General features: G+C 33.3%; 6 protein-coding genes and 1 long non-coding RNA gene across 9 annotated transcripts; 4 read left to right on the top strand and 3 right to left on the bottom strand.

The window, feature by feature from the left end:
• Positions 1 to 13: 13 nt before the first annotated feature.
• Positions 14 to 1,067, bottom strand: LOC128389380 (uncharacterized). Its single transcript, XM_053348950.1, has 2 exons — positions 911 to 1,067; positions 14 to 794 (listed from the first exon to the last, which is right to left on the bottom strand). Exons 1-2 carry the CDS (start codon positions 942 to 944, stop codon positions 124 to 126), a joined length of 705 nt encoding a protein of 234 aa, XP_053204925.1. The 5' UTR covers positions 945 to 1,067; the 3' UTR covers positions 14 to 123.
• Positions 1,068 to 2,192: 1,125 nt separating this feature from the next.
• Positions 2,193 to 5,040, top strand: LOC128389383 (uncharacterized). Of its 2 annotated transcripts, XR_008325458.1 has the most exons (4): positions 2,193 to 2,207; positions 2,284 to 2,405; positions 2,498 to 4,706; positions 4,788 to 5,040. XR_008325458.1 is itself a non-coding variant. In XM_053348954.1 (2 exons), the coding sequence occupies exons 1-2, from the start codon at positions 4,433 to 4,435 to the stop codon at positions 4,961 to 4,963; spliced, it is 450 nt and encodes a 149-aa protein (XP_053204929.1). In that variant the 5' UTR covers positions 4,356 to 4,432; the 3' UTR covers positions 4,964 to 5,040. The 2 variants fall into 2 exon arrangements, 1 of the variants encoding a protein (XP_053204929.1); XM_053348954.1 differs by lacking the exons at positions 2,193 to 2,207; positions 2,284 to 2,405 and having other exon boundaries at positions 4,356 to 4,706.
• LOC128389392 (uncharacterized) lies at positions 4,788 to 7,706 on the bottom strand. The gene is made up of 2 exons (XR_008325460.1): positions 7,299 to 7,706; positions 4,788 to 7,151 (listed from the first exon to the last, which is right to left on the bottom strand). It is a non-coding gene; the product is annotated as an uncharacterized LOC128389392 (long non-coding RNA).
• A 956-nt stretch (positions 7,707 to 8,662) lies between these two features.
• On the bottom strand, positions 8,663 to 9,579 carry LOC128389382 (uncharacterized). Its single transcript, XM_053348952.1, has 2 exons — positions 9,419 to 9,579; positions 8,663 to 9,331 (listed from the first exon to the last, which is right to left on the bottom strand). Exons 1-2 carry the CDS (start codon positions 9,477 to 9,479, stop codon positions 8,745 to 8,747), a joined length of 648 nt encoding a protein of 215 aa, XP_053204927.1. The 5' UTR covers positions 9,480 to 9,579; the 3' UTR covers positions 8,663 to 8,744.
• A 2,580-nt stretch (positions 9,580 to 12,159) lies between these two features.
• Positions 12,160 to 13,202, top strand: LOC128389378 (uncharacterized). Its single transcript, XM_053348949.1, has 2 exons — positions 12,160 to 12,319; positions 12,433 to 13,202. The coding sequence occupies exons 1-2, from the start codon at positions 12,274 to 12,276 to the stop codon at positions 13,104 to 13,106; spliced, it is 720 nt and encodes a 239-aa protein (XP_053204924.1). The 5' UTR covers positions 12,160 to 12,273; the 3' UTR covers positions 13,107 to 13,202.
• Positions 13,203 to 13,586: 384 nt separating this feature from the next.
• LOC128389377 (heat shock 70 kDa protein 12A-like) lies at positions 13,587 to 16,494 on the top strand. Its single transcript, XM_053348948.1, has 2 exons — positions 13,587 to 13,808; positions 14,197 to 16,494. The coding sequence occupies exon 2, from the start codon at positions 14,208 to 14,210 to the stop codon at positions 15,357 to 15,359; it is 1,152 nt and encodes a 383-aa protein (XP_053204923.1). The 5' UTR covers positions 13,587 to 13,808; positions 14,197 to 14,207; the 3' UTR covers positions 15,360 to 16,494.
• A 772-nt stretch (positions 16,495 to 17,266) lies between these two features.
• On the top strand, positions 17,267 to 22,246 carry LOC128389375 (uncharacterized). 2 transcript variants are annotated; one of them, XM_053348946.1, is made up of 5 exons: positions 17,267 to 19,184; positions 19,789 to 20,172; positions 20,259 to 21,119; positions 21,233 to 21,437; positions 21,526 to 22,246. In XM_053348946.1, exons 1-3 carry the CDS (start codon positions 18,911 to 18,913, stop codon positions 20,438 to 20,440), a joined length of 840 nt encoding a protein of 279 aa, XP_053204921.1. In that variant the 5' UTR covers positions 17,267 to 18,910; the 3' UTR covers positions 20,441 to 21,119; positions 21,233 to 21,437; positions 21,526 to 22,246. The 2 variants fall into 2 exon arrangements, with proteins under 2 accessions (XP_053204921.1, XP_053204919.1); XM_053348944.1 differs by having other exon boundaries at positions 20,259 to 21,437.
• The last annotated feature ends 3 nt before the right edge of the window (positions 22,247 to 22,249 follow it).

Raw genomic sequence — 22,249 nt, 5'->3', positions numbered from 1 at the left:
TCAATAATTGTGATAATTTGTTTGCTCAATTTTTATTATGGTCGTTAGAATGGAAGTTCAAGTAGTAAATTTAGATTATAATATGATGACAATTTCGTTTGATCAATTTGCATCAATGAATATTTAACCAGCTTGAGGTTTACCGGCAACATGACGAAGAATTAGATCGAACCGTGTTAGTAATATCTCCAAAGTTGGAATTGGTGAATTACCAGTTAGTTGAATGAGACTTTCGATTTCTTTCCGTAGTGAACTTAAATTTTTCAAACAAGTTTCAGCTAATGCAGTTCGATAAATATCAGATGGATCATATTTAGACATGAAATCGATATCATAAGAATATGCATCAATCAGGAGTAAAGCATTTTGCTTAACCGACTCAAAGGTTCCAGACTTATTTTTAAGCTGTTCGGATAATATGACCGGATTGAGATAATCAATTTCTACGATACTTTTATATTGAGAAATGAACTGGTCGTTGAATTGTTCTAGTATTTCTGCGTAAATTTTTGATAAATTATCGTAAGCTTTGTACCTAAGAGTGGGTTGTAATGATGAACGAATTTTAGACATGTAATAAGTCAAGAGTTCCACTGATCCAATCGTTGCGTTTATAACAGAATAATCGTCATCACTGAAATTGGTTTGTCCTGAGATTTCGGTCAGATAACCAGCACGGTGTTTTATCTGATTATTTAACAGTTGGTACAAAAACTTCTCAGGGTAATTGCCATCCAAACTTTTTCTGAAATCTTCTTCACGTAAAGCTGATACAGCTAATTGACAGAAAACCACTAGAGAGAGAGAGAGAGAGAGAGAGAGAGAGAGAGAGAAATTATTAGTAAATTGTAAAATTAGTTAATTGGGAAAATCTTCAATGAATATTAAGAAATACAAAGTTAATACTTACTCATCACAACAAATTTAAGGAGTGAGTTGACCATTTTGTCTGGAAACTTTTTTGCAATCACTTCAATAAACTAAAACTTTTCTAAATGAGTTTACAATTATACATAACTTTTAATATGAAAAAATACTTACGGGTTTCTTTATATACTAATTTATCCTTATCAAGAGATATGATTAATACAAAAATAATCTCAGTGATAGTAAAAATTGATAACATTTCAATCATGGTCAATAATTGAAATAATAATATTAATAATAACTCATATTTATTTACTAATTGATTAATTTATCAATCGTGAGCAATTGAAAATTTCAATAACTCATGTAAGTTTTAGCTCAATTTGTTAATTGTTTAATCCTGAAAAAACTGGTTTTGGAACAGAACTCCCCAAGTTTAATCAACAACTATGAATTTCCGCTCAATTTCGCTATTGTTTTATAAGATTACATCAGATGATTGGGAGCAAGAGATCATCACAGAGTAAAAATCAATATCACTTGTAATATCACAATGTTATCTGTCTACTGCAATCATTATATGAACACAGAAAACAAAAATTGCGATAAAACTCATAAAACTCAACTCACTTATCTAACTCTCAAAATAAAGATGACCTTTCGGATATTAAGTCTGCTCTTGATGAAAAAAAAGCTTATGGGCACAAATTTCCTAAACTTTACCACTTGAAATCGTTATTTGGGTGAAGCAATTTGATTTTTTTTCCGTGATTATGAAACCAACAAACGCAGAAGTAGTTATTATAATTACTATTGACGTCGAGTCATTGAATGGATGCAACATTTTCGAGTGAACAAAACAATCGAAGACATTATTGACCAAAGAATCGAAACCTTATCATATTTCGACAACCAATTGAGGTTCATGAGCTTTTAAACCAAATTGAAACTGATAAAAATTGTAAATTTAAACTGCTAACAAGGATAAATTGGTTATCCAAAAGACTGTTGAAAAGTTGGAACAAACTGTTCATGAATCCAGCATCATAGTTAAAGAGATCAGATTAACTCGAACAGTTAATAAGGTTACCGCAACAAAGAGCCGATTATCCGATTATTATAGTTACCCAAATAAAAACTAAAACTAAAATTTATCTTTTCAATTTAGAAATGATCTTCACTTGAAACCATTGTCACACTATTGCAATTGAATCTGAATCTCTTAAAGTTCAACTTGATATTGAGAGACAATTAGCTAAACCCAATGGAGATTGTGCTTCATGGAAATCTAAATACGAAGGTGAGCTCCAAGCTCACAACGATGAAGTTGATGAACTACGGTAAATAGAATTAACTTTAGAATAAAAGTTTTTACAATATTCGTTACAAAAACATTTCTTTTCATCAAAAATTCAGACGAAAGATGGTACAAAAGATTTCCGAGTACGAAGAGCAATTGGAATCACTTCTTAACAAATGCAGTTCTCTTGAGAAGCAAAAATCTCGACTCCAAAGTTCTCATCATGGACCTCGAGAAGGTGAGCTAATAGGGATTCAAAAAGAGAACAGGAATAGTTGATTAACTTTCGTAAATATTAATGAAACTTATTGTTTTTTTTTCAAATCAAAGGCCACAACCCATGCTCAAAACTTGGAAAATAGATGTGCTGCTCTTGAGCGATCTAATCTTGATCTTAAGACCAAGGTTGATGAGCTCAATGGTATGTTAGAAAATGCTCAACGAGACTTGAGAAACAAGATGGCTGAATTACAGCCATTGACACACGAATACGAGAAATTGAAGGATCAAAAGGAAGCCTTGGCACGAGAAAACAAGAAATTGCAAAGTGACATGTTAGCATCATATTCATACCTGAACACTAATTGAGATGAATTTTTAGTCTAATCAATCCAAAACGTACCGATTTCATATTATACAAATCACTGAAAACTTTAATTTTACTAGTCAAAATTTCAATTCTCAACTTCATCTTTGGGAGCTTGGAGCTCAGCTTTGTATTTAGATTTACATGAAGCACAATCTCCATTGGCTTTAGCTAATTGTCTCTCAATGTCAAGACGTGCTTCCGATTCCTCCTCAAGTTGAACTTTAAGAGATTTCAATTCAATTACAATGGCAATGGTTTCAAGTGGAGATCGTTTATAAATTGAAAAGAATAATTTTAGCCTGAGTTTATGGTTTTGTTTAATCCACTCAATGACCATCGATCAATTATCCTCTTTTTATCTTCTAATCTTTACTTGTTATCTCCCAATTGAATAGACATTTGACTCTTAATATGATTGGAATTCTCCAAATCTCTTTTTTAGCAATTTCAATTTGGCTAATTAGAACGGATTGTCGTTTGACTGTTTGTTTGAATTTGAAGTTTTGTTTGTTGGCCACATGCAAGGATATTTTGAGCTTGCATCTTCTTCTTGATTCGAGCAACTTCAGTCTCGAGTTTAGCCTCAGCTAATCGCATATTCAACCATCTTTTAACTTGTAATTGTGACGAGTGAATAGCAAAATTAGAACATCGAAACGTATTTACAAGGAGCGAGCTAGTATTCTTATAATAATCGAACTTGGGCAAATCAACAGCCAAACGTTGAGCTTGCACCTCTTCTTGTTTCCCCATAGCTTCAGATTCCTTATAAGCAGCGATTATCTCTTCGCGCTTATTTTTGTTTGAGCTTTTACGCTAAACGGTAAAATTTAATAACAATTCCGTGGATTCGTTGACGAGCTTCATCAAGAGCAGCTTTAGCATCGGAAAGGTCATTTAAATTTTCAGCAAACAAGTTAATCATATGAATTTTATCACAATCAAAATGAAAGTTATTACTCTTACTATCTACTGTCAATACAACTAAGGAAACTAGTTCTGTGATGATTATGAAGGATTAAAACATACATACTATGCTGTGCTCTATCACTGTGACTGTTCATTTTGATACGATCAAATTCAAAACTTTAGGTAATAAAATATTCAGTATAAGCCTTCAAAATAACTTTATAAGCATTAGACAAAATATCTCTTATATTAAAAATTAGACGAAATATAATAATATTTATAACAGTTATTCAACCTTTCCAAATCAAAGTTCCATGGGTGAGGCACACTGATTGTAAAGATAACAAGACACAATTAATTCATCAGGTGATTATAATGAAACAGGATTGTTTTTTGTTGCAAACAATTTATTGATTACTTAATCATCAACAATCAGTTGGTTATTCGTTCTCTTAGCAATTTTATTTGGAACTTTGGACTTCAAATAATCAGTCGAATGATTAATAAGAATAATGAAAAACAACAATATCGCTAAACTTTGTCCTTAGATGAATTATCTTTGATATATTTCTTTTAGATTGAATTAATTGTAGTAATATCAAAATAAGAAATTATCGCTTTTTATTTCAAAAAAATTGGTAATAATCAGACCCACAGATGAGATTCACCGAGTATAAATACCATTATATTTATGTTTGAATTCATTCATTTTAAACATCCCAACTTTAAGTGATCAATTTAACAACAATTCAACAATTAAAGTAAAAATGAATTTTACTTACTTCGTTACCTTTTCTCTGCTCATGGTCTTAATCGTCAATAATGGCCAATGTGCTTCTATTTCAGCTGCACAGCTTGTTGACGATAAAGCCAATAGTTCAATCGTGTTAAATTATCGATTTGTTAGTGATTGGGAAGATTTCGTTTTACTCAATGTAAATGCCACAGAAACTGGACCAAAACAACTAAAAAGCTGTAGTTTGTCATTACAAAGTCAACACGATGTCAAGGGCAAATTATACTGGAGCTCAGCTTTTGATTGTAAGTAGTATCCTTCATCAGATTAAATTTGAGGTATCTTTGTGTTGTATTAACATTAATTTTTCTTTCCGATGTCTTTAGATGCTGTTATCCACAGTTCTCGAATTGAGTCCGAGAACAAGATCGTTTTTAATGTCTTGGTCAAGGATGTAAAACCATCTCCAAATTATCGAATCACCGCTGTATGTAAGCATTCGGATGGTATGTTGACTATGGCAGATAATCTCGACTTCAATATGGATTCGAAGGCTCAATAATGGACACATCTACGATGTACCGGTCTAATATGAAAACATAAAGACCACAGAATAAAAAGTCTCTTTTTTAATTGCAATTTATTGATTGTTTCGAATTGATGAACATATCTATGCGAAATTTCGGCAACCAAAAATTCTACCTAAATTCTCTTAGTGCGAAAGAATCGTTCAAAAATGATCTGTCTGCCCGTTCATAAGAAATTAAGACGAAATGAATTAAACATAGAGTGGCTAATTTGAATGAATTCTGAAAAGAGAGGAGAGAGAAAGTAACTCCCGTTAGATAATCAAGAAGGACACTTATCTAAAGAAAAGATGAGTAAAAGATCGACTCAAATTTGTACTACAAAATGTTAAGTCCATTTAAGATGGCCGCTTATCAAGCGGGTTTAGCTTCACCTGATAATCCAAGTCAACTTTTAATCTCACCGGAACCCGAAGCTGCTGCTATTTATTGTCGAAAGTTTGAAGTTAATCAACGATATTTCGTTGGTTGTTTTTATCCAAATAAAAACACCCATATTATAAAACTATCGTCTTGATTATAAATCTGTGCTTATTGTTTCATGTGATTTTACCTTCTTATGGACCTACGAGATTGACGTTACTCTAACAATTTAAGGAGGGTAAGACTCAAGATATGTCCGTCAGCTCGATATCTTCACTTTTCAGCTGATTTTTTTTCTCGGCTTAAAGTTCGGTTTGATTGTCTCAGGCCCTCCGGGCCTTTCTTTGGTCGTGGTGACCCTTATTAGCGAAGACCTAACCTAATTTAAACAAACAAAATTAACTCAACAATTAAGTCCATTTTCATATGTAGCTTGAACTTTAAGCCGAAAAAAAAAATCAGCTGAAAAGTGAAGATATCGAGCTGACGGACATATCTTGAGTCTTACCTTAAGGAGAATATACCGAACTTGGAGCGGTCACCCTATTGCCCTTAACTTTATTTCGTACTTTGGATGGTTCTTTCTAATCCTCAAAAACAAAATAAGGTCAATTCTAATGAAACTGTTAGACTTTTGTGACAAAAAGTATAATTAGTATTGAAAGTGAAATTCATTTCAATTGCACATAAAATAATAATTCTGAAATCATTTTAAGTGAAGAATTAATTGATTCAGATGAAGTTCAATGGACAAATTCTCACACAATTAGAAGAAAAATTATTTCTATTCGTACCCAGCATAATTCGTGTTCTCATCTCATTTTCGTTGTTGTACAAACTAAGGATTTGTAGTTTGTATTAAGCAAGTTGAAACTTGAAGAGGGTTTAATTACTCAGGCGATTAGCTTACTATCGTGATAAAATGTATCAATCGAAAACCGACTGTTCAAACAATATTGACGAGAAATAAACTCACCAAAAGATAGAAAAGATACAGGCGAGAATAAAGAGAATGTCATCACTTTGCCTTTGATCCTTATTGTCTTTCATTTCAATATGAATCTTTATCGTAATAACTATCATCTTTACCAGAGAAAACTCTTTCATTTATTCATTGTTTGATTTATTCGATTATTTGTTAAGTAATCGGTAATTTTTATTGTTGGCGGTGATTGTGATTTAGATGACTAGAAGATAATAAGACAATTACAATTAAAATTATAATTTTGCTAAGCATTGGTATCATCAAGATCGGGTACAATTCTTGTGCAAAAAGGGTTCGAAAAAGATAATCCCAATTGCCCATCAATAAAAACATGAACCGAAACACTGAGTATTCAAAATTTCGTAAGTAAAGTATCTGCATGAATTTTTTGTCAATTGATTCACTTTTCAGTGAAGTTTGCAATCCTTTTTTGTCTTTTTCTGTAATTAACAATCATTATCAACTTTTGATCTACAAACTTGTATAAGATAAGCTCAAATTTTGGGTGAAGGTTGTGCTCAAGATAAAAGGATTCTATGAGATGTTGAGGTACCAAAAAATAGGCGGAAAATACTACAGTTACGAAAACTAGTACGAACAAAATCTGAATAGCCGTTCATGATAAATTCTTTTTATTGCCCCTAGGGGGACCCTTACGGTCGTTATACAACTGAACAGACTCGAGTTCTGCCCTCTTACGGTTGCATATCTAACCGTTTATTTAGGTACAATAAATAATTCAAGAATTTACAACAATTAAATACAATAAATTTAGAAAAACAGATAATAATTAATATTTACGATAAATCAAGGACCTGAAAAAAATGAAGATAAGTTAGTGGCACAAAAGATTTTTTGGGTTTCATTTGAGTGAGCGATCAGTTTTGCGACCATGCGGTTCTCACCACTGTTGTTGTGTTAACTTTTGGTTGTACAGTTTTGGTTGTTCCGTTGTTACTTACCTTTGATATATATATTCTTACCTTCACTAGCACTAGTTTTAATGAAATTTACTGATTAAAAAAATGAAATAATCCATTTAACTAGGTAATTCCGGCACAATTTCATGAGAAAAAAAAATTCTGACTCAAAGATTTTTATGTACGCATGCGCGGTTAAGCTTCTTTACTGCGCGCATTTCAAAAAGAAAGAGAAAGACAGACAGAGAGAAAGAAAGAGATGAGAGAGAAAGAGATGAGAGAGAAAGAGATGAGAGAGAAAGAGATGAGAGAGAAAGAGATGAGAGAGAAAGAGATGAGAGAGAAAGAGATGAGAGAGAAAGAGATGAGAGAGAAAGAGACGAGAAAGAAAAAGAAAAAGAGACGAGAAAAAATTGAGAAAGAAAGAAAAAAAGGAAGAGGTGAGAGAGAATAGAACGAGAGAGAGAAAGAAAGAGAGAGAGTAGTGAGAAAGAAAAAGAATTTTAGTTTTGAATTTTTCGATTAAAAAACGATTCCCATTTCAACAAACCACGGGTTCGGCAAACAACCTTAAAAAACTTTCGATAGAAAGTTTTTTCCCGCTTGTTGTTGTTGATCAACTTTGTGAGATGGGTTGACTTTTGAATTGGTTTAAGATTTAAAACTTTAGACACTCTTGAGGTCAAACTGGTACTAATATTCAATCGCTAATTTGCTCGTTTTTATCCACTGTGTTTAGTTGCATGAATTTTGAATTGTCAGAAAACTGGTCGAGATTTCGTAGTGTATTTGAATTTTCTAAAGAAAAATTTACTAATTGAGAGACTTAACTCAAACGTTGCATTTGTTATTATCTAATTATTGATTTTTTTCACCGATTGTCACTAATATTGACAAAATTCTCGCACGATCGCAGTCAGGCTTAATTAAAAATTTCAATCTGAAAAGTGGTCATTAGAAGTTAATCAACTAACTAACCAACATAACCACAATGAAATTTGTAGTGAGACCTCGTTTTTTGCCTCTAACCAAATCTCATGAGATCTCAAATAGAGATCTCACCATTGATAATTAATCCTAATCCTAATCCTAATCTCTCTACCCTTTTTCGACCTTTTTTGATCCTTTCTATGTTAATCTCATCCTGATGAGAACCTTATCTGAGATCTCACCCTGGGAACTCGAATAATTATTGACCAAATTGTCTCTCGAAAGAGAGTATAAAAATGCAACTCGAAATGAGCTCTCATTCAGAGACCTCATAGTGAATGTACTCAATAGGACTACTTTTTGATACCCAATAAAACTTCTCACTTTGTGGAAAATATTCCTCTCTCAAGTTTACTTTATTTAGTTCACCACAAAATTATTTAGTCTTATAAATCTGTTTATAAAAATCAATTGAATTGTGTTTGCAAAAATTAAATATTTATTGAATTTTCTTGTTAAGCAATGGAGGAATTACCATTTTTATGTAATCAACTTATTTCACTGTTTAGTTCTGTCGCAAAGTTCAAGGTACATGAAACCACAAGGGAATTGATACAATTGTCTTTCGTCCTTAAGATAATGAATAACTTCATTCCAATCGACGCTTGTGGTTCCTGATAAATTTGATGTTAAAACCATATAATTGACCAAACCTTTAACATCACCATTGTCTAAATATTCAATGATTATGTTCTTATGTATGAGGATAAAGATGAGCAGATCAGTGCGAACAACTGATGGATGCGATGTTCCTGGTCCAGTATTTCTCATGGCCCATGCAACCAAAGAGGGAACACCATGTTCTTTATCCTCAGTCAAACCAGTTTGTTTTTTGAAAGCGATCTTTGCTGCAACTGCTTGCCAATCAACTCCAACAGTTCCCGATTCCTCTGCATTATCCTCCATTAGACGTGTAACACCCAATATATCATCATTTTCGTAGAATTTGTTGATTTCTGCTCGATGAGCTTCAGTAAATTTGACGAAATTGTACATGTTAATTTTTTCTACTTCAATTTCTTCGAAAGGATCAGAAGCAGCCCAAAGTAGTAACGGAATTGGAGAAATATCGAGGTCATCTTCAGCTATTATCAAGAATAAAGAAAAAATTACGAAAATCAGTTAGAGTTAGTCAGATTGTGACTAGAAATTAACAAAAGAATATGATTTACCTGAAGTAAAAGCCAACGAAAGGGTGAAAATAAGAGAAACGATAACCAAAAACTTTACCATTTTGATATAAGAGATAAAATTTGTTTAAAAGTATTAGTATTAGTAGTCTGAGCAAGTTGACTGTTAACTTTTCTGTTTCCAAACTGAGCATTTTATACAAATAATTCAGAAATTTATCGATGATCTGATCGACAACGGAACCCATATTTAAAATACAATTTCTCTTATCGCATTGATTTAGATTCTGGGCACAGTGGAGCAGAAGCTGCTGGATTTACAATAAATAAAGCAATTCAAATAATTTTTGTTTCATTTGAAAGATAAAAATATTAATAGTTAACTATCTTTCTCGCTCTCTGTCTATTTTTTTTCTCCTCTTTTCTATTTTCTCTTATTTGATTCATTTCTATCTCTCTCCCCCTTCACTTTGTAGAAGATAGTTTAGTTTCACTTCAATTTGAAACAATTTAATAAATCATTCAGCTATTAGATTGGTAACGAGCTTGATTGTGAAGGTGTATCTTTTATATTGTCTAATTGTTGATTTTTTTTCATTGATTGAGTGATTGTAACTAATCTGGATGACATTTACTTACGATCTCAATACGGCTGAAGTCCAAATCTCAATCGAAAAAGTGATTATGAGAAGTTAATCTTGATTGTAATCATATCACTAAACTAATCACCATGACTACAATTAAATTTTTTACAACAAGACACAAGCGCCAACATCATGAAAAACATTGTTTTTAAATCACCGTCATGATAAACATGGGAAACACAATCGTAGGTGAAATATCAATACAGTATGTTAAGGCTACTCGGGTGTGATAGATTGAGTAATTACTCGACTTTTTTTCTGATTTACCAGATCATAATAAACATCGCCACTAAAGCTTTAAATTGGCAGTACCTAAAGACTAATTTGATGTCCAAATGTAACGTGAATGTCAAGAAAATTATTTTCAATAACTACTTGTTTACTTTGCTATCTAAAGTTCAAACAATAAAAAACATTTCAAGATTTGCGATCGATTCTTTAATGTCCTCAGGTAAACATGGAAAAAATGATTTTGGTGTTATCTGATCTTCAACTTGAATTTGTGTGTAGTTTTTTCATTTAGTTTATTACTATTGAAATTGTTGATTAATATGCATGAGTGGATAAGATCTTCTATTTAACGTCGAGGCATAAATGGCTTCCACATTATCGAGGGAACAAAACACTCGGAGCCATGATTGGCCAAAGAATCAATGTCATATCATATTGTGGAACCTAAATGGGTCCAGCTGAATCTTTAATAGCATTTCAAAAAATATTTCTTTTTTGGTTATTGGGTTCAGTGGAATCTTTTAGAGCTGGTCAATTTTTAGTACCGCTAGCAGCCATGAATGGATATGGAAATTCAAATCTAAATATATATTGAGGTGAATCAATTAATCGATTGCATATCATGCAAATTAACATACTAACCAAATCTTTACATGTCGAAATGTATCCATGTAGCTACTGAAAACTTTGTTACTGGAGGCATCATTTGAGAGCAGATTGAAGATGACCAATAGTTCCGTTAAACGGCCTAGAAAAACACTTTTTACGTCATTCACTCAGTTAGTGATAAGCAAGTAAAGAAAATTTTGGTATCTAATCAGTTGACCATTTTCAGACTACATCGCTCAAATGAGTGGATAACACTTATTATCATTTCTCTGGGTTAACTTTATCTCTTATTGATTAAAAATATCGTTGTGAGTAAATTTAAAGTGGTTTCAAACTCAAAGTCTTTCACTGTATAAAGGATGTTTCAGTTGAAATTGCTAAATTATCTTACCTTTGCTTGTGATAAGAACTGAAAAATGTAAACAGTTGAATCAAATCGTCATCTCATTATCACGATCTAAGGTAAGATTCATGTAATTCTCCATTTAAAACGGCAATACCTCAATAACTACAATCTTGCTTTCTTTTATTAATAAATTACAAATACACATTATTGACTGGACAAGGGTATACGGCTCCTTAGCTAAGCCCACTTTCAAACAACAACTAAGACCTTACTAAAATTCTGAATTGATTTAGATGAACAAATTTTCTAATTGCAATGATGAATTCAAGCTAACTTGCTTCAGGCTCTAAGTATAGAAACGGTCAAGCCAATAATTGTGACACTTTTTTACCGACTTTATCAAGCCATTTATAACTTTGTTGAAAATATGGAGACAGGCCAATTGAGAGGAACGACTCAGCCATTGAATGAGACTTTTGTTATATCTTCTTCTCTTTGTGTTTAAGGTAGATAAAGTAAAATAATAATAGCGATACAATCATCAGATTATGTTGGAGATTTTTATTGTTCTTAATCAATGATTACTATCAGATAACATTGCAATTGAAACAAATTTTAACTCTGAATAAATCAAAAACAACCAATTGTTTGCTGTTTTGAAACATTTATTATTTGTCTAAAAATGATTCTAAAAGCCGGATTAATCTTGTTTTTAACCAGAAAAACAATCCATGCACAACAATTCAATTAATCAGTTATTGATAATCGTAACTCATATCATTAGTAAATCGTATCAAGCCTGCTTTTATTTCAAGGACTTTTCGAGCAAAATCTCATCATGAATCCAGTACGAAAAGACTCAAAATTCAGTTTTATCGGTAGAATAAAACTTAATTGAACTAATAATCTCAAATCAATGGGTTAGGAAGATTTGATTTGGGTTGATTGGAAGAGTATATAAAAAAGACGAATAAACCTTCATAATTATTATACGTTGTAACCTAATTTGATTTTCAGTCTATTATTTCATCTATAATTTTATTGTGAATTCATCGCAAGAAATAATCATGAACCGATTTTTAGCTATTGCTTTTGTTCTCGTCGTTTCATCATGTAAGTATTTGAATTATTGCTTTGATTTTTATCCTGCGAAGATATTTGAAAGAGCTGATTAACTCGATTATTTTGCTTCCTTTTTTGTCTTTGTTTATTACAATTCATACTAGGCCATGGAGATGCTCTTTGGAGTGGATCTACATTTGGTGATTGGGCTAAAGGGATGACTCCTTGTGAGATTTGCAAGTATGAATTCGACTCAGGAATCGATTTGAAAAAGGCGAAATCTACGTTCTTACCTGAACTCAAGAGTAAATGTGGCAAATACCCAACTCCTGAAGGGTCTTGCGATGCTTACGTTAAAGTATTCGAGACTTCATTTGATCTTCTTATCGAAAGACAAAGCAGATCTCAAGAGCTTTGTACTTTCTATGGTGTTTGTGAGTCTAGTTCGACCCTCGATATCAGTTTACCGCATATTCCCGCTGCTCCAGTTACACCAAAACAAAATCCTCCCAAAGTCTATGATAAGGCCGTTTGTAAGGAATGTACCGATATCATCGCTGCAGTTACTTTTATGGGTGTTGGACATTATGCTGATACTTTTGCTGCTAAAACTGAAAATGGGTGTTTATGGTGGGTGAAAACTACTGCGTTACCAAGTGATGCAGATTACCAGAAATGTTCTGAGCTTAACTCTGTCTATTTCAATTCAATTACCGATAATATGATCGAAAAATCGACTCAGAACTATATGTGTTGGGATCTTTTCGATGTTTGTGACCCTGCACAAAAACCCAGCGACTTGGTTTTACCATATGGTCAACAAAAATCAACTCATTAAATGAAAAACTTCTTTTGATTACTGCAATATCGATATTTAAATGTATCAATCAGTAATACAATATCAATAAACTTTTGACATTAATTTTGCAACTAATTTTCTCCTACTCCGTCTCCATAGTTTTGCAAGATTATTTTATCGATCAATATCACGAGTTCCATAAAATTTTTTAAATATAATTACGTATAAGGTTTATGCTCAACTCAGTTGAGTTAATTGAGATTATCAGCTTTCTCTATTCTCTCCTCTCAAATTACCGTCAATAAGTTACTTTACCTTAATTACCACTTTCGAGGGTCAAAAACGAGCTGCCAATACTGTTTTGTCAGCCGTACCTTGGTACTTGATCTTCACGATTTATTTAATAGACCTCCTCACCACCGCCAATAGTTCCAGTTTAGCCTATTTCAAGTATCACGCACTTACCGAGTTAAGTTAACAATGTGCGACTCGAATCGAAGATGTCCGTTGGGTGGTAACTGTACCCGCTCTTAGGCGACAAACCCGAAGCTGCTGCTATTTATTGTCGAAAGTTAAAGGTTAATCAACTAATTCCGGAAGGACCAAGTAAAAATGGTCGACTCACTAATGGTACTAATACCACTAATGGAAACAATAACAACAACAGTACAAATGGAAATCTATTTGACCATGAAAAAGATAATCACTCGGCGAATAATCAAGCGATATCAATTAAGAAAGGTAACTAAATACCTTTCTTCATGAAACAATTTAGTCAATCTTTTCCTAACTACTACAGCCTCATTGATGGTTTGCCTTTTTTTTAATCATCATTACATTTAGTTTATTATTAACTTTCACAATCAATTGATTGATGTTGATGGTGTGATGATGATCAATTTTTCTGTTCTTTGAATTTGAAAATTTTCAATCGCAAAGCTCATCAGACTTTCAATCAATTTGTTTAATTATTTTTCGTTACATTGAGATGATCATAATCATCATTATATGTCAGTCATATTGTTACCAGAATTTAATGTTTCTTTTTGTATCTGATTCTGAATCTATACTCAGAATTTTATTTTCTATTGGAACTTATTTCTAATCCTTGTTTCTTTTATTGCAATAGGTACTCGTTACATGGTTGTTGATTGTGGCAGTGGAACTGTTGATATAACCGTTCATGAGATTCACGATGACCTGCGGTCACTTAAAGAGCTGCATCGAGCTACAGGTTGTCCATTTGGTTCCACTGGAGTTGATCGGGAATTTGAAAATCTCTTAGAAGATATTTTTGGCTCCAAATTTTGTGATGATTTTCGTGTCAAATTGCCGTCCGGTTACGTTACCCTAATGACCACTTTCGAGGGTCGAAAACGAGCTGCCAATACTGTTTCGTCAACGCCTTACAACATTGTACTTCCTTTTTCGTTTATCCAATCAGTTCGTAAATGGAAAGGTTCAACTGTTGATTCGATGGTTAAAAAATATGGTTCATCAGATGTTTCCTTTGACCCTCGATTGGGTATATTACGTATTTCCGCTTCCATGATGCGTAAACTTTTTGAACCAACTTGCGAAAAAATTGTTTCGCAGATCAATTCAATCATTGAATCTAAAAACTGTTGTTCCAGTGTTTGTGACGGTACCAATTTGGGTTACCTATTTTTGGTCGGTGGTTTCGCCGAGAGTCAATTACTTCAGAGTTACATTAGATCAGCATTTTCTTCCCGTCTTCGAGTCATCATACCTCAAGGTGTTAGCTCTTCTATCCTTCGAGGAGCCGTTCTATTTGGCCTTGATCCTTCCATTATTTCGGTCCGTCGATCAAAAATGACCTATGGTATTGGTATTCTAAACCGTTTCATTCACGGTTATCATCCCCTCTCCAAACTGGTTGTTCGAGATGGTGTTGAATGGCGTTCAGATATTTTCGATAAATTTGTTCTCACCGATCAGTCCATTGCCACGGGCGATTTGGTCACTCGAAGTTACACTCCAGCCAAAAATGGACAAAAGTTCAGTGTACTTAACATTTATTGTTCCGAACGAGATGATGTTAGATTTATAACCGATGAAGGGGTAACTCGATGTGGTACCTTGGTACTTGATCTTGACGATTTACATGATTACCATGATATAAGTGATTCTAATTGTAAAAAGTTAGAAAATAATTTAAATCATAATTTCAAAAGGCCCATCAAAAAATTGAACACCAATCAAGTGACAATACCAACGACAACAATAAGTTCACCTACAACGATTGATCTTGTGTCGTTTTCTCAAATATGAACTTTAGGTCATTCACCTTCGAAATGAAAACATACCGTGAGGACATTGTTAAGAGGCTAACTGAACAAAAACTTGCCTTAACCAAATGTTCTTTTCATAACAAGTATTGACGTGAATATTTCAAGCTTCCATGATATGTTATTCAAAAGTTATAGCTTAGCGAAGTTTGTGAGGCCACTACCGATTCCTCGTAAACCACTGTTGCAAATCGTTCTAAAACACGTAGGCTTATAGTTGATACATAGACAATTATTTTTGGCTAGTGAAAAAGGTTCTTTTCAATGACCGCACGGTATGTTTTCATTTCGAAGTTAAATGACCTCAAGATCATATTTGAGGATCCAACTCGTGAAACCACTTTTCCTGTTGTTAATCAAAATAATACTATATGAACTATATCTGAACAAAGTTTCATATCTGTATCTATCACCGTTCTTAAGATATTATCGAAATACAATTTACGTTGCGACGTCAATTGTGGCAGAGCGGGACATTTTTGAAAAGTTTTGATTGCACAAAACATTGTTTATTGATGTTCTTAATCATAATCGTAACCTTATTTTAAGTTTTATGAAAGTTGATTTTGGGTGATACATACCCCTTATTGTGACAGCAACCAGGAAGAAGAGTCAGAGCAGAAATTGATTTAATAAGTTTGATTGCAAATCTTAAATAGCTTTTTATTGATTAAACCGAATCAACTTGAAATATCGAAATAAACAAATAGCTTTTGCACATTATTTGTTTCCTTCCAATTAACTCACGTTGCATTTGGACGTCAAATCAATCTTTAGGTACAGTGAAGATGGACCTTTACCAGTGATATTTGTCATGATCTGGGAGATTTGAAAAGAAAAGTCGAGCAATTAGTAAATACTCGATTGTTATCTTCTACTTCGACGCTATGTAACCGTAAGCTCAGTTTATCTACTTTCAGCTGACTTTTTCTGCTCAAAATTCGCAGATTTTCAGGAAAATGATTCATTAGGTTTCACACCTGATGCACTTGAACCATTTAGGTGTCCTATCATGAAAATTAACTTCATGTTTTCTCAAGTTTCTCTTGGCACTAAAAACTTTATCACACCGATCACATTTGAATACAGTTTCCAGATTATATGATCAAATATTTGCTGACATGTTGATCCAAATGTGTGAAAAAATAAATTATAATGAATCATAATAATTATGATTCAATTGTATCAAGTCAAAACTATTATCATTTCTAGCCATCATATAGCTACACGTTACCATAGCATTAGCGATGCTGGATTGTGATTGGAGCGAGCCGTTTGAGCTGTAGCTTTCTGTTTATTTAAACTTATAACTTTTAAGTTTGATGCAATGGTCGACACTAGAGAGCAGTAGTTATGAGGTCAAGGGGAAGTTTATTGATAATGAATATCATAATTTACATGGCCAATCTGTAGCTGTATAAAAGTCAAATTGATTTCCAAAAAATAAGGTTCAACATTTTCGGTCAAAATATCATCATAATGTACACTTTTAGTTGGTGTTGATGGCGTTACATTGGTACCCAGAGTTGATACTATGACCTGTATTCAATAGTTTAGAGATTTTTATAAGATTTATAAAGCTCCAAATCCTGATTGTTCAAGCTTAGCTCAAGGTCCTTAAGGACCGTGTCGAGGTCCATAACCCAGATGAAGTTGTGGTCCATGTCCTGAAGGTTCGTGTAGGGGTTAAGGCGCTAAGCGATCGGGTTTAGGTTCGGAACTAGAAAGAAATTTCTTCCGATGATATCAAAGATGGAGGTGCCGAGGCCCAGGTCCTAAAGGATCGTGTCGAGGTCCAGGTCCAGGCCCAAGATGAGGTCGAGGTCCAGGTCCTAAAGGATCATGTCGAGGTCCAGGTCCTGAAGGATCATGTCGAGGTCCAGGTCCAGGATCAAGATGAGGTAGAGGTCCAGGTCCTAAGCGATCGGGTTTAGGTTGCGAATTAGGAGTGAGAATCTCTGATGATATTAAAGATGATGGAGCTGGTGTTGTTGATGTTGGTGCTAAATCGGAGGGCACCTGGCCGGAAACGTCCACTACTGGCACTTCTTCTTTCTTCACTATTGGAGTTGATGTTACTTCGGACTCGCTAAGTACATGAGCTGTAGCGACAGAATATGGACCATCATGGAAAATTGATTGTTTTTTAGGTCCTGGCACTGAGCCAGTAAATACTGGAGCTGAGATTGTTGGGGTCGAGATAATTAATGCGTCAATGGTAATGGATATTTGGTATTACAGCTTCCATTCCAGTGGCTCATAAGTTTGGCTACAATTCAGCTTTTAAATACTCAGTGTTTCGGTTCATGTTTGCTGTGATTCTTACATTCATGTTAATCCTAAGAACTTGGCAACGGGCAAAAATCACCGACCAAATGAATGCTCGCCATCCTGATGTTGATTCAAAATCATTCACACCAGCAGAATTACTTGCATATTAATCAAATAAATACAAAAACAACACATGCGTTCCCGTTGAAAATTCTATAACCCAAAATTCACTTTTCGCCCGTTGCCAAGTTCGTAAGATTTTCGTTTGTTAAATTGCTAACACGATTTTTCACCGATTTCCCTCTGGTTGTCTCTTTTTCTGTCTTCTAAAGAATAGACTGAAATTGTGATTGAAACTCAACTAAGAGCTTGTTGTGCGCTGACAATAATTATCATAACTTAATTTTAGCTTAAAGAACGTTGACGGTTTCTCTTTAACGTTCCAACTGATCCTAAGAATTAAGCTTTTCGATTCAGAAAATTAAAACGTAAAATCAGCTAAATAAGCAGCAATATGCATATCTTTGGAATATTTATGTTTAGAAAAAAGGGATAACCTTTGAGTCGCAGTTGCTTTTCTCAAAAAATCGCAACGCTTCACAAACTATTATCATCAGTCAAATGTACTATTGCATATGATGGGATGGAGTTAAGAAAAAAGAAATTCGCAATTAACTTCGCGAAAAGCGAGCCAGAGTCTAGCCTTTTCTCCGATTAGCTTTTAGTTGTAACTTTATTGAAATCGATTGGCAGGTGATGAAGGTTCCATTGTTTCTTTTTTAAGAAAGCCACTGATTGAGAAATAGTAAGACACGATTGAATCGTCACATGAAAAATATTTAGTGCTAATAAAACATCAGAATGGTTTTGTTGTGAATAAGTCTATCATCAACAATTAGTTGATTATTAGTTACCTAAACAATTGTGTTTAGGAATTTAAAATCCAGAACAATCAAATGGATTGAGTAATAATCAATCATGAATGAATCATCATTAGATCATGAAAAACAACAATATTGATTACTTTTGGCCACAGATGAATTATTTTCAATTCATTTCTTTTCAATTGATAATATTGTGACTATATTGAAGGATAAAACAGTTTCGTTTAGCAATACAATGTAGCTTTTTAGTCATCCTGATGGGCGAGGACAACACCCTTTAATAAGATTCGCCGAGTATAAAACTATCATCATAGTTTGATTGGGTTTTATTTAATCATTTTGCACTTTTTAATTCATTTTGACAACAGTTTCGATACAAATGAACTTTAATTATCTTGTTACCTTATCTTTTCTCATAATGTTGATAGTCAATAACACTCAATATGCTTCTGTTTCGGCTGTACAGTCTGTTGAAGATTATTCCAATAGTTCGATCAAGTTAAACTATCAATATGTTCGCAATTTTGGAAAGTTTATTTTACTCAATGTGAATGCTACAGAAACTGGACCAAAACAAGTGGAAAAGTGTAGTTTGTCATTACAAAGTCAACACGATGTCAATGGTACATTATACTGGAGCTCGACTTTTGATTGTAAGTACTTTTTATGGACTTTCCTATCTAAGCGAATTTCAATTGAGCGAACAGACAGCCTAGGAAACAACAAGTGTTACACTGCCAGTCAATATTTTTCGTTATAACAATTATATTTAATTGTGGTACTAATACTTAACCAAATTTTCAAAATTGCACCAGAAGATTTCCACCAAAATTAAAAATAAATTTGACAGTGTAAGCAAAATCGAAATTGCTGGTTGAAGTTTTATTTCGGGATAGAAATCGAAAGATTAAACCATTACAATTGGTTGATTAATGGAAAAAAGATATGCAATTGAACTTAATCAATTTAATTGTTTGTTTAAAAGAGTTTGGGCCAGATTTCGTTGTTTTCCAGCATAATTTATTTAGTTATCTCAATTGTGAGAACAATTGACCATAATTCGCTAATTAATGTTGATTATTAACTTTTTTATTGTAATTTTTTTCTAATCAAATCAATATCTCTTGTGCTCAAGTCCCCATTCGCTCACTAGTCATTCGCATAATTGATACCAGACTAATTTTTTTTAACACTTTTCTGGAAATTAAGTTTCGAGTATCAAAATGTATTAATATTTAAGTTCTAATCTGTTTATAGATTCTGTTGTCCACAGCTCTCGAATTGAATCCGAGAACAAGGTCATTTTCAAAATTTTAGTCAAATATGTGAAACCATCTCCTAATTATCGATTCACTGCAGTCTGTAGGCACTCGGATGGTAGGATGAGTATTGCAAATAATCTCGATTTCAAGCTGGACTCAATGATATCTAAGCATCACATGTTGGCTGTTCTTCCAGTCGATGTTGAAACCAGTTCATCAATAATATTGACTTATCAATTGGATAGTATATTGAGAGATTTTATTACCCTCACTTTGAATGCTACTGAAACCGGATCTAAACTAATTAGAATCTGTAGTTTATCCGTTCAAACTGAACGAAGCGTTCATGGTAAAAAATATTGGGCTCCCATAACTGACTGTGAGTATTTGTATTCAGCTACACCTTTGCCTAAATCTAAACTAATCACCTGTTACACTCACATGCATTTTTTAATTCACTTACAGATTCTATTATCGATTATGATCGACCAAAATTTGAGAACAAGTTTATATTCAATATACAACTCAAACATCTTAAACCATCACCGAAATATCGATTCACCGTCCCTTGTATGCATCTTGATCGTTCAGTGACTTCTTCAGGTAATCTTGACATTAACATAGATTCAATCGAATACTTTTTATAATGAGATGACTCACACTATTTTATTGTAAAGGGTTATGAATAAATATTGAATACCAGCGTCGATAACTGTTGCATTCATTTTCAAACTCATTTTCTCCGACTGTATACGATTAATTGAGACTGAGATATCCAGTGTTTTCCATTTGAATTCACCTCTTTCTGCTTGAGGAACTTGTTTAGGTTACGCATTAAAAATTCATCACTTTGCTGTAGGGAAAGTCTATGCATCTGAATAGAGGCGATCAATAACAATTAACTTTATAATGATTAATAACGACAGAAAAACAGACAAAAAAACGTGTTTATTGATGAATTCCCCGTTATAATAATTAAAGAAATTTCCTCTTTCCATCTTCTTAAATAATTAAATTGTTATAATGAGAAACTGAACGCGCACCAAACAATTTGATTGTTGCAGTGACGGAAAATTGTTATTAGTTCATTTTATCGTTTTTTGTTCAAACCAACACTTTGTTTGTAAATTTGTGGTACAAAATGTTAACTCCATTGAAAAGCCGATCAATCGATGAAAAAGTGTCCACTTTGTATAAAAGATTAAGATCTCAGGCCACTTGTGAACCCGCAATCGTCGAGGGATGGACATTCAGAGAGAAACCGTCTTGGTATGATGAGGATAAATTCAAAAGGGCTCAAAGATGGGCTTGTTATCATTTTGTCAGGTAAGAAGCTAATAAATGCAAAATTGATTACGATTTAATCACTAATTAACTTTCTGGTATGTTCTGATCTCTAATTATGACAACTAACCAAACAATGAAAATTTTCTCAACAGTCACTTTCAATCTTCTAGTTTTCGTGTCAACTATTACATCGTATTAATAATGCTCGGAACTATTTTTTTCTTCCTTATATTCGGACATTGTTTTTCTGAGCCATTTAACGGGACTATTGGTCATCTTCGATATGCCTTCAATGATGCCTCCAGTAGCAAAGCTTTTCAATCATTACCTGGACACATTTCGACACGTAAAGATTTGGTTAGTATATTAATTTGATTGATATGAAGTCGATTAATTTTCAATAGATTAGACTGCAATGTAATATTTATCTCGATTCCTGTTAAAGGGACGAATCTGACTCAGTCATGGTTGGTAGTGATGCTAATAAGTCACTTCGAAAGATCAACAATTTACATTGTGGAATAGTGAAAAGTATGAATGGTTCAGTTCCTAAAGATTCAGCTCAACCAATTTGGGTGTCACAATATGATATGGTTTTGATTCTTTGGTCAATCATGGCTCCGATTGTTTTGTTCCCTCGAAAATTGAGAATCCATTCAATGACTCAGAGTCAAATCTTCTCGGCAGTTATTGCTTACGCTCTCGGGATCAAAGATGAAATCATATTTCAAGATCAACTGCATACGATGAAGTTTATGGCATTTGTGATAAACTATTAGAATCTGGTGTACGACCTGTGGCTCAAGAACGTAAATATCCTTCTGGATCAGAAGTTCTGATCATGGATATGAAGTTTCCAAGGTTCTTATGATTGCTCTTTAACCTTTAGCCTCGATAATTTCTCTCCAAGGATTAATGCGTCAATAGTAACGGATATTTGATATTACAGCTTCCATTCCAGTGGCTCATAAGTTTGGCTACAAATCAGTCATGACTCTTGATTTTTGATTACATTAGGAAAAAGCAGCTTTTTAAAATCTAATATCTGTAGCTCTTGAAGCTTTTCGTATACTTTAGAGAGACACCAGCACAATAACGCGCATATCAGTAAGAAAGGAACGAAGAATGCGAAAATTGGAAAGTTTTTTGTTGAAATAATTCACGCAAAC

This window comes from Panonychus citri, unplaced genomic scaffold, assembly GCF_014898815.1.
Source record: "Panonychus citri isolate SS breed McGregor unplaced genomic scaffold, ASM1489881v1 Contig00108, whole genome shotgun sequence".
NCBI classification, from domain to species: Eukaryota; Metazoa; Arthropoda; class Arachnida; order Trombidiformes; family Tetranychidae; genus Panonychus; species Panonychus citri.
Note: the sequence above shows the minus strand (reverse complement) of the source record. Positions and strands in the feature narration are given on the sequence as shown.

Excerpts from the sequence above, each read along its gene's own strand:
- LOC128389380 (XM_053348950.1), bottom strand. The coding sequence starts at position 944 with ATGGTCAACTCACTCCTTAAATTTGTTGTGATGA. Across the intron at positions 795-910 it reads CCTTAAATTTGTTGTGATGA|TGGTTTTCTGTCAATTAGCT; the intron begins GTAAGTATTAAC and ends CTCTCTCTCTAG.
- LOC128389383 (XM_053348954.1), top strand. The coding sequence starts at position 4,433 with ATGAATTTTACTTACTTCGTTACCTTTTCTCTGCTCATGGTCTTAATC. Across the intron at positions 4,707-4,787 it reads CTGGAGCTCAGCTTTTGATT|ATGCTGTTATCCACAGTTCT; the intron begins GTAAGTAGTATC and ends CGATGTCTTTAG.
- LOC128389382 (XM_053348952.1), bottom strand. The coding sequence starts at position 9,479 with ATGGTAAAGTTTTTGGTTATCGTTTCTCTTATTTTCACCCTTTCGTTG. Across the intron at positions 9,332-9,418 it reads TTCGTTGGCTTTTACTTCAG|CTGAAGATGACCTCGATATT; the intron begins GTAAATCATATT and ends TCTTGATAATAG.
- LOC128389378 (XM_053348949.1), top strand. The coding sequence starts at position 12,274 with ATGAACCGATTTTTAGCTATTGCTTTTGTTCTCGTCGTTTCATCAT. Across the intron at positions 12,320-12,432 it reads TGTTCTCGTCGTTTCATCAT|GCCATGGAGATGCTCTTTGG; the intron begins GTAAGTATTTGA and ends AATTCATACTAG.
- LOC128389377 (XM_053348948.1), top strand. The coding sequence starts at position 14,208 with ATGGTTGTTGATTGTGGCAGTGGAACTGTTGATATAACCGTTCATGAG.
- LOC128389375 (XM_053348946.1), top strand. The coding sequence starts at position 18,911 with ATGAACTTTAATTATCTTGTTACCTTATCTTTTCTCATAATGTTGATA. Across the intron at positions 19,185-19,788 it reads CTGGAGCTCGACTTTTGATT|ATTCTGTTGTCCACAGCTCT; the intron begins GTAAGTACTTTT and ends ATCTGTTTATAG. Across the intron at positions 20,173-20,258 it reads TTGGGCTCCCATAACTGACT|ATTCTATTATCGATTATGAT; the intron begins GTGAGTATTTGT and ends ATTCACTTACAG.